The sequence below is a fragment of the Pecten maximus genome, unplaced genomic scaffold, assembly GCF_902652985.1.
Source record: "Pecten maximus unplaced genomic scaffold, xPecMax1.1, whole genome shotgun sequence".
Classification (NCBI taxonomy): domain Eukaryota; kingdom Metazoa; phylum Mollusca; class Bivalvia; order Pectinida; family Pectinidae; genus Pecten; species Pecten maximus.
The window spans coordinates 12,680-22,720 of record NW_022979571.1 but is presented as its reverse complement, the minus strand read 5'-3'; the positions used below and the strand labels follow the sequence as shown (position 1 = coordinate 22,720).

General features: G+C 37.6%; 1 protein-coding gene and 1 long non-coding RNA gene across 2 annotated transcripts; one reads left to right on the top strand and one right to left on the bottom strand.

The window, feature by feature from the left end:
* Positions 1 to 2,798: 2,798 nt before the first annotated feature.
* Positions 2,799 to 6,921, top strand: LOC117318944. The gene is made up of 4 exons (XM_033873871.1): positions 2,799 to 3,706; positions 3,869 to 3,925; positions 4,862 to 5,285; positions 5,838 to 6,921. Exons 1-4 carry the CDS (start codon positions 3,682 to 3,684, stop codon positions 6,496 to 6,498), a joined length of 1,167 nt encoding a protein of 388 aa, XP_033729762.1. The 5' UTR covers positions 2,799 to 3,681; the 3' UTR covers positions 6,499 to 6,921.
* A 926-nt stretch (positions 6,922 to 7,847) lies between these two features.
* LOC117318945 lies at positions 7,848 to 9,652 on the bottom strand. Its single transcript, XR_004530508.1, has 2 exons — positions 8,819 to 9,652; positions 7,848 to 8,346 (listed from the first exon to the last, which is right to left on the bottom strand). It is a non-coding gene; the product is annotated as an uncharacterized LOC117318945 (long non-coding RNA).
* Between the last annotated feature and the right edge of the window lie 389 nt (positions 9,653 to 10,041).

Sequence of the window (10,041 nt, the reverse complement as noted above, 5' to 3'; positions counted from 1 at the left end):
TGTAAATAAATTTCACGATCACGAAATCCGGAGTGGGTTAAAATTTCTATGGCGGTCGCTCGGAGACAGTGCGCTGTGTAGCGATTTCAACACCCCGATCCTTTACAGATATCGGGCATGAAGGAAGAAAAACTACCAGCGATGATGCAGGTAAGGAGATGAAATGGCCTCCTTCACACAGGTATTAAAAAGCGAGTTTGCCTTTGGATCGGTTTTATTAATCAAAGTTTTCAACATTTTGACAGGACAGTTTGACAAGCATGCAGCATACATTCGTTTGTCGCTCGGAGCTTCTTCAGATGTTACCCCACCTCTGAATTTTTTTTGTTGTGTTTCATGTGACAAAGACACGTACTCATTTCCATGATCATCATGTCGGAATTCAAATGAGTTTTAAGTTCAGTTGATGGTGAAATTCTATCCCGCGTGTTACAAAATGAATGGCCAAATTGTACCACACGCAGTGACGCAACACCAGGGGGCACCTGTCGGCATTATCAAAGTAACCAGCAATTTTTTGTTGGTCGCCGATCTCAATGATATCCTTATGCGATGTTGGTTTCGACGTGCCCATTTTCAACCGTTCTTTCAGCATAACATCCAGACATTTGTTGCAACGAGAAAACATCTTATCATTAACAATATCAATGTCTCGCTTTATATCTTGTAGGTGTCAAGATACCTGCTCGTATATTTTTCAGGGTATTTTTGTGATAATCCCCACTTTCTTTTGATTTTGGTGTAACTAAACTAGTATCTAGTTGAGCATTGAAGCTTTCCATATGCCAATCTGAAAACAAAAACAAACAAAAAATGCCATGAATGATAGGGCTAGGTATGGAGAAAAAAAGTAATAGGTAATTCAATCAAAATTATGTAATAAGTTTAATTCACATAATCGCAAAATCCCTAACCTTAGTTTTTAAAAAAAATTGTTGGATCAATACATTCAGATTTCTTGACTCGATCAATTACATATTTTGAAGAAAAAATCACAAATTGTTGTTTTTCTGCCTTCATGAATTCAATGCAAGGGAAGGTCATTTTTAGCTCGCCTGGACAGAAGGTCCGGTGAGCTTATGTCATGGCGCGGCGTCCGTCCGTCCGTCCGTAAACAATTCCTGTTATCGCTAATCCTCAGAAAGTACTGAAGGGATCTTTCTCAAATTTCATATGTGGGTTCCCCTTCGTGCCTAGTTATGCATATTGCATTTTGAGACCAATCGGAAAACAACATGGCCGACAGGCAGCCATCTTGGATTTTGACAATAGAAGTTTGTTATCGCTATTTCTGAGAAAGTACTGAAGGGATCTTTCTCAAATTGCATATGTAGGCTCCCCTTGGTCTGTAGTTCTGCATATTGCATCTTGGGACCAATAGGAAAACAACATGGCCGAAAGGCAGCCATCTTGGATTTTGACAATTGAAGTTTGTTATCGCTATTTATCATAAATTGCTGAAGGGATCTTTCTGAAATTTCATTTGTAGGTTGCCCTCTGTGCCTAGTTATGCATATTAGATTTTGAGACCAGTCAGAAAACAACCTGCCCGACAGGCAGCCATCTTGTTTTTTGACAATTGAAGTTTGTTATCGCTATTTTACAGAAGGTACTGAAGCGATCTTTCTCAAATTTCATATGTAGGTTCCCCTTGGTCCCTGGTGTTGCATTTTTGGACCAATCCAAAAACAACAGACAGCCATTATCGCTAAATCTTAAATTTCATATATAGGTTCCCCTTGTTTGAAAAGTACAAGTGGGCTGTTTCTGAATTTACACAGATTAGTAAGACTTAGAAGAAGGGAAAAGTAGAGAAAAGATCAATCTGACATGGAACCTATAAAGATCATTCAATGGTGGGGCGTCAAGATCCCTCTGGGATCTCTTGTTGCTTTGTGTGTTTACTTTTATGAAGAAATGTTGGTATCAATAGAAATATGATTAAAAGTACTTTCCGAAAATATATAATGTCTGTAAAGAAAACTTAAGTAAAAAATTTGTAAAGCGATTTTATGCAAAGTGATCCGCTACGGCCGTAACAACTGTACCTGCTGCTCCCATTGCATGATCATTTAGAGGCGACTAAATTTGGGATCTTATCTTTTCTCTTCTTTCTGAGTAACTTTGGCTGTGTTCGAATGGGTGACACGAGTAACCCGAAAGACCCAGACAGTCAATCGAACGCGTCGGGTTGGTCGTCTCGGGTTGGGGTCATAGTTCAAGAGTGTGCTCCCCGTTTTACCGGGATCAATCGAGTTCAAGATGGCGTCCGTGGTGCGCGAAAAGTAAGTATACAAAGTGATAAATTGCATAGGCATCATCATTTCATAAATTTATAAGCAATTATTAAGGTTAATCAACGGATTATGTAAAAATATGATATTATGAGGTAAATTGTCAGTGACATTTCGTCGTAATTAACGAATATACAGTAGTCGGGTGCCACACGTGCACCAGTGACAGGAGATCAGGGGGCCCTTCCTGATTATTAGGGGTCTGGCCCCGGTCTTACATTAATGTCAATGCCTGCTGTTAATAAACTTCTTATTACATGTATATTGGTTTTCTGGACGTATTTTGCCATGGAACCCCAGGTCAGAACACGGGAACTGACTGACTGGTCACTCTGTCTACATAATGGCCGAAATGAAATCAATATAATTTTGATTTGATTGATTCTTATTTAACATTATTGTTTCCAGGGTTATAAATGTGACCATGGATGGAAAAAAATACAGCGTCGCGGAACCAGAGGCATTTGTAGCCAGGTTGAACTCAACAGTTAAACGATTCTTAAAAAAAGGACTTTGTTTCATAATAAATACACAATATTTTATGATTTTATGATACATATTGAAAAATATTTAATTATGTCATATGTATCCTCAGGCCCCTATATACAACACTACATTGCACAAATAATGCTAAACTATCTACAATGTAGTGTAAGAGAACTAATCAACCTGCTGTGGACACCAGTACACTCGTTAACATTTTCCCTGTATTATGACTGACTATACACAGTAAACCACAGGGTTTCATACCAAGTTAAATGGTATTTTATAAAGAACCAGCCGTTAACTCAATGCACAATTGGTTAAAATGGCCATTTAGACATGCTTCCATGGACGTACATTCCAATATAATATTAATATTTACCCTGAAGGAATTATTCAACTCCAGGGTCTGACCTCCAGATCACTTACAATTATTAAACCATGTGTCTAGAATTCACAAGAGTCCAGGTTTGAATCGTGGTCTGGTCTGGTCCTGTTGTATCTTCTCTCTCCTGATTTATGCCGACAGCAATTCATAGAATTTATTGGTACCTGACTGAGGAAGACCTAGTCCAAGTTTCCTCTGGCCCTAACACTAGACGTAAATTCACGTAATAGACATTTTGACAGATGTCTGTCCATCCGAATATCCTGTGTACATCTGTTGTTAATTCCAGTAGGACCATGTTGATGAGGGATATAAATCAGAAATCAGACTATTTAGCTTATGTTTAAAGGAACATGTCCCTTTCATATATTGTAACGTCAACAAAATACAAATACATGTACTTCATCGTTCACGGTTTGTTAATTTTTTTTTCTATAAATATATTATATAACATTAATTTTCTTCATTTCAGATCAAGAAGTGAAAAGGGATGCTCAGCAAGAGCTTGTTCTGCTTATGAGAAATGCTGATGCAATTTCTGGTAAGTTCCAATATTAACAGCTGTCATAATGATCAATCGACAATGGGATTAAGTCATTTGTACTTATATGTGATCCATTAGATATTGATATTAACCTTTAAACCTTTAATATGTGATCCATTAGATATTGATAACCTTTAATGTTCTTTGTTTTTGTTACAGATACAAATCAAAACAGTTTGGATAACAGCAAGGAAATCGAAGAAAGCAGTGAAACAGGTACTAGGTCAAAAGAAAACAGAATTGTGTTTTCCTTTCCCAACCTACCTTACTTTGTTGTTTAATTTGTTTTTAGCTCACCTGGTCCGTTTTGGTCCTTTTGGCCCCCACCCTATTATACCCAGGAATTATAAAAAAATGGAATTATCTCCTATAATCACTGTTGGACCAGAACTTTGCAAATTAGGCATATAAACACGTTTATGGAAAGTAAGAAAATATTAAATCGTGTATAAAGCATTGAAATTTATTTTTGCGTAGAAGTGGATGGGGGGTTGGAGGTACTGTTGGCAGCGTATCGGTCTTTCAGCATATCTTTGGTCGGACATTTGTCCAATAAGTAATATTGTTAACTCTTCAACTGATTTTTAATAGGAAATTTTGTACTCGGGTATTTGTGTTCGAGATTTTTTTTTATTAGTCTCCTATCAAGAACCAGACGGGACTATAGTTTTGTTTGTGTCCTTCTGTGTGTCTTTTTGTACTCATCTTGTACGAACTATATCTCCTATGCTACTTGTCACAGGAACTTCTTAGTGTTCATCTGTGTTAGGAAGTGTGTCATGTATCAAAATTAGGTAGGTCACACTACCGTAAATTTTGACCTACATCAAAGAAAAAGTTAGTTTGGGTCAAATCTGCTACACAACTCGTCACTTCAAGTTTGGGTATGGGTTCAGATTCATAACCTACCGAAAACAGTGATATTTCTGAATTTGTTTATATAAATACCATCAAATGCAGTTTAATATTTAATTGTTGAATACAGTGGTTATGTCAAAAATACAGTGTGTAGAATTAATTCCTACATATTAAAAAATTCATCATCTGTACATTCTTGGCATGATATGATTTCCAATGGATGTCTGTAATTTGCTGATTTTTGTTTGTTTTATATTTCAATAATGAACTTTTTCTATTGTGTGTACATTACAGATCCTCCATTGGCCAAGTCATGGCGAGAAGATGAAGCTAGGGCCCTGCTTCTCCATCGCATTAGCATGGATGGAGAATTTAGGTCCATGAAAACACACAAAAGCTTGTGGAAGCAGATTTCCACAATGCTTAAAGAACAAAATATTACTGCGACTCCAGATCAATGTGACAACAAGTTTAAGGCTATGAAAAAAGACTACAAGTCTGCCAAAGACCACAACAATAAGAGTGGTAATGGAACGAAGACTTGCCGTTTTTTTGAGGAGTTTGATCAGCTGTACGGCTGTAGAGCAGGAACTACCCCAGAGGCTACATTGTGTAGTCTTTCTGTCGATGACACCTCTACAAGTACACCACAGAGGAAAAAGACGAGGAAAAGGCCAGCAGCATCCTCAACAAGTGTCTTGGAGCAAATTGAAAAAAGGCAAGAGGAAAGAATGAAAGTATTAAAGTCGATGCATGACGATAAAGTCAAACTTTTGGAGAGATTTTTGAAAGTACTTGAAAAGCCAGATTTATCATAGATTGTTCAATTGGACCCAAGTGATGGTGGGTTATTCAAATCGCCTGTCGTCCGTGGTCCATCCATCCCTAAAATGATGTTAACAAAATTCCAAGGTCAAGGTCATTGGGTTCACAGGTCAATTAAACAAGGCATCATGTTAATAAAGTTAAAGATAACTGGATCACAAGGGTCAGGGTCATTTTAGTTCAAAGGTCAAGAAAAAAGTGGATTCCTTCATTATGACCTTAACTCGTAGTGGGAGAGGTATTTTAAGTCAATAAATAGAACAAATTAAAGCAAAAGAAACATTATATCATATTAAATGTATCATATATATTATAATATATAGTTTGCCTCTTGGCAATAGGTTTTTGAAAGTTAAAATTTCACATCTTTTAAAATCAAATGACTGGTTCTCTGATTCAATAATGATTATTGTCCAATACATGGGTTTTCACCTTGATGTTTCAGGTGTCTCGGTGATCTTCCAGCAGATGTTTTTGTTTCAATTTTGTGCTATTTGTCACCAGAAGACTGTTGTAACTTAGCCCAAACAAATAAGCACTTGAAACAGATTATCTACAGAAGCCGAACACATTTACATGTTATGGCAGATGATCTTCTTATAGAAACACTGTTAGAAATGGAAGGTCTCGAGGTATTGAAAATAAATAAGGATTTTTTCAACAAGTTTTATAAATCCCAACACCTTGCAACCATTGCCAAAATATGTGAGGCTATCGAATTAGGAGCCCTTCAAAAATTGAAAAGAATAGAGTTTGTTGGAATAGAGGTTTTGTCATGTATGAATCTGCTGGCCAGTTATCTAGCTAGATTACCATTGTTGACGGCATACTCACAAACCCATACCTCATGCCTCTCACCAGCTCAAGTATTATTGTTTTTGAAAAACATTCCATCTTTAAGATTTATTGTTGGATCTGTCCTTGTCGCAGAGGAGGACAAGATTTGGTGGGCAAAACTACTAAATGAACTTGTAGGCCAAGTTACATTTGGCCACAGTATCATAGACACCATCCCTGCAAAAATGCTGTGTTGTGACAGAAGTGCATATAGTTGGCAGTGCCCTACTGGCATAACTAAAGATGTGCTTAGCACCTTCTTCCAGTAAGCACAGGTATGGGTGTCTGCAGACAATATTGGATGTGTCCTTTATGACCAGATTGCAATCTACTTTAATACAAATTTTAATTTCCATGTATATGTGTTAAATGGACATTCTAGTCATTTGAAAGTCATTATGATATTATTTACATAAAGTACAAGGTATGTGATTTGTTTTATTTTATGGTGAGTTTTGATGTTTTTGTTCAATTCACAAAAGTATTTGTTGCATTTACTACACTTTTTATGTAGTTTTTTTTTTACATTTTATTTTATTCCTGGTGTACCTACATTTTTATTTATCTCATTGTGCTAGGTAGGCATTATTACATGTATGACATTGTAAACAGACTACTTGTAATCCCCCAAAAGTGTAAGGTTAAAGAAAATTTATTACTTTGTTCTTTATGGCCAATTTTCTAATGGGATGTTTATCATTTTATTGTTAAAAATGCAGAAACAATTTGTTTTGTTTGTGAAGATGATTTTTACATTATTTTTGTTTTTAAATAAATATGAACTTGTTGAAATATACAAATGTATGTGGATTGTTGTTTATAATTCTCTGTTGCACGACGTGTACCATATACTTCACACTTGGTTGTGTTTTTTTCCTCAATTTTTGAACTTATGCCGTGGCACGGTGTCTGCGTCAACTTTTCCATTTCAACAACTTCTTCTCAATAACCAAGAGGCTCAGGGACCTGATATTGGGCCTGTAGTATGTTTGAAGTGCTGCCAAGTTTGTTCAAATAAATCCTTTGACCTTGACTAACATTGAAGGTCACAGGTGTGCTCTGTTGTAACCAAAAGGCCCATATATAACAAGGTTGGATAGTATTGCACAGCAATACCAAGTCCCCTGCCTGCCCACTCAACCAATGAGAAGATGGCGGCCATTTTGAAAAATGTTTTTTGGAAAAAAACAAATGTGGGATGCACAACTACATGTTATACTGATCATGTATACCAAGTTTCATTAAAATCGGAGTAGTACTTTAGGAGGAGTTGTCCGGACAAGCCTCAACCAATGAGAAGCTGGCGGCCATTTTGAAAATTATTTTTTCTGAAAAAAAAAATGTGGGATGCACAACTACATGTTATACTGTTCATGTATACCAAGTTTCATTAAAATCGGAGTAGTACTTTAGGAGGAGTTGTCCGGACAACTGTTGCGTGACAGACAGACAGACGGACGAACTGACGGAGGGACTGACGGAAGGACGGACGGACGGAGGGTAAACCTATAGTCCCCCCGTTTTTCAAACGGCAGGGGACTAAAAAGGGGTAGATTTATATCGAGTCAAATTGGCAATTGCATAATGCATAGTAAATAAACAGAAAATACATGTCAGATATGTTTCACAGATTTCAGTAATGCTTTATTTTCACATATTAAATCTGAAACAGAATGTAGCATAATTGGTTCTATCTCAGTTGAGTATGAAGTTTCTTGGATGTATTGAATTAAACATTCACTCTTGTCCAGATAACAAATCAACAAGGTTATTTCTTTTTGACACACCAGCAGCTGTGTCTCTATACACAGCTGGGTAATTATTCACAACGTTGTTAATGATTGGATCCTCAAAATAATCATTCACTCCATCATCACAAAGGATGCAAAGATTGTGCAAAACACAGGCTGACATGATCAGGTCGCATACACTGGCTACGTCGCTGCAGTACACATCTCTGAGCCTTCTGAACCTGCTCTTCAAATGGCCAATTGCTCTCTCAACACTTTGCCGGACAGATGAAACTATGCGATTATATCGCTTCTGTGGCTGTGTCAATCTTCCAGTGTCCCTAAAGGGTGTCATCAATGATGTTGAAAGTGGATAAGCTCCATCACCTGAAATTTATTTGTACAATGCTATTATTAACTGTGTACTTTATAATTAATCTATTTTCAGATATTAATATACAGCCGATCAGATACTGTAAACATGGTTATTTACCGTGGGGGGTTAATTTCACGATTTCGATAGGTAAACAATACGCGTGGGGGTAAATTTTGCGATCATATACTGTACCTTCGCATTTTTATTTAGCGCATTACATGATATTCACGTGAGAGAATTTTTCGCAGTAAAGTAACATTCGCATAATTAGAGTAAATTTACCCTGCACGTAAATTTCCATATTTGCAGTAGTCGGAAACCCTTCGGACTAGATCATCAATCACTGTATAATTGCAAGGAAACAAAGAAACCAATATTGTTTCCCACATAATGATGGTTCTTTAAACTTTAAGGACCACACCATAACTGTTGATGAAGACATTTAAGAATTTTAAAACAGACCAAACAATTCAATAATCTTACCTATGATAAAGTTGTCTTGTCCAAGAATTTCCCTTCTCACTAGTTTGTCATGCAACGGTGAATTGTGATACACTCTGGCATCATGTGTTGAACCAGGCCATCCAACATAACAGTCTGTGATGAGAAGTTGATCATCTACAACCAGCTGCAGTACAATAGATGGATATCCTTTGCGGTTGATGTAATCGGTATCGCCATTGGGAATCTGACTTAAACGAATATGTGTCCCATCGATAAAACCCACGACGTTAGGAAGACCAACACGCTCAGATATAGCTTCAGATATTAGGCCTTAGGTGCCAAAATCTGGCCACCTAATGATATGCTGGCGCATGCTGCACAATGCCTTTGAAACTCGTCGAATACATCTGTGGACGGTTGATGTTGACACACCAAACAAACGGCTAATTTCTCTAATACTGTCCTGATTGCTTATGTACCACAAATACACTAGCAGTTGTTTCCTTACCGGAAGTCCTTCCTTTCCACTTTCCCGTATTGTGTATTCAATAGCAGGCGTAAGCTCAGCAATAAGTCTTTCAAAAGTATTCTTACAAACACGAAAGTCACGTCGGAAGTCTGTCTCCGTGTATTGGGGTATCACTTCCTCTGCAAACCCAATAACTTTTGGGATAATTCTGCGGTTTGTACTTCCAACATTGACCAACACGAGTTCTTCGATCTCTTCTTCATCCATAATTGATAGTTCTTCTTCTATGTCCATGATATCATCAATAATTACCGGTAGTAAGCTCATGACCATGTTTCTGTCCGCCATGTTGTTTTCGCTCTACCCTCTTCCGGTCCGTTCGATTCGATACACGGGTTGTTAGATAGAGCGCATGTGCAGGCCACAACCCGAGTCACTGTAGAGTTGCTGAATCGAATACAACCTTTCTTCTTCCTAATGTCTCCCTTGACAACGCCTCACTTTTGGCCTTTAGTTGAGCGTTCACCGCTGTGAGAAAGGTTTTGGGTTCTGTCTCCCTGGTCGAGACATACCAAAGTGTCTAAAAATGGAAATTGCTACTCCTGCTTCGCTCTCAGCATTTTGGGAGTGGCTTGAAATAGCAATCTGAATTAGGCTCATGTCAGAATTTAGCGATAACACATGACGGCTGGACAAGCTGCAACACCGAAAGTTATAGTACCATAACATCCCATTTTATTGATCCCGAGTGGAAGCTGAAGGCAGTGAGCTTAGAAACTACCAAAGTGGAGGG

Bases quoted from the DNA above. Each gene is read 5' to 3' on its own strand.
- LOC117318944 (XM_033873871.1), top strand. From the start codon at position 3,682: ATGAGAAATGCTGATGCAATTTCTG. The intron at 3,926-4,861 runs GTACTAGGTCAA...TGTACATTACAG, and splicing joins CGAAGAAAGCAGTGAAACAG to ATCCTCCATTGGCCAAGTCA. The intron at 5,286-5,837 runs GCAAGAGGAAAG...TTGATGTTTCAG, and splicing joins TTGGAGCAAATTGAAAAAAG to GTGTCTCGGTGATCTTCCAG.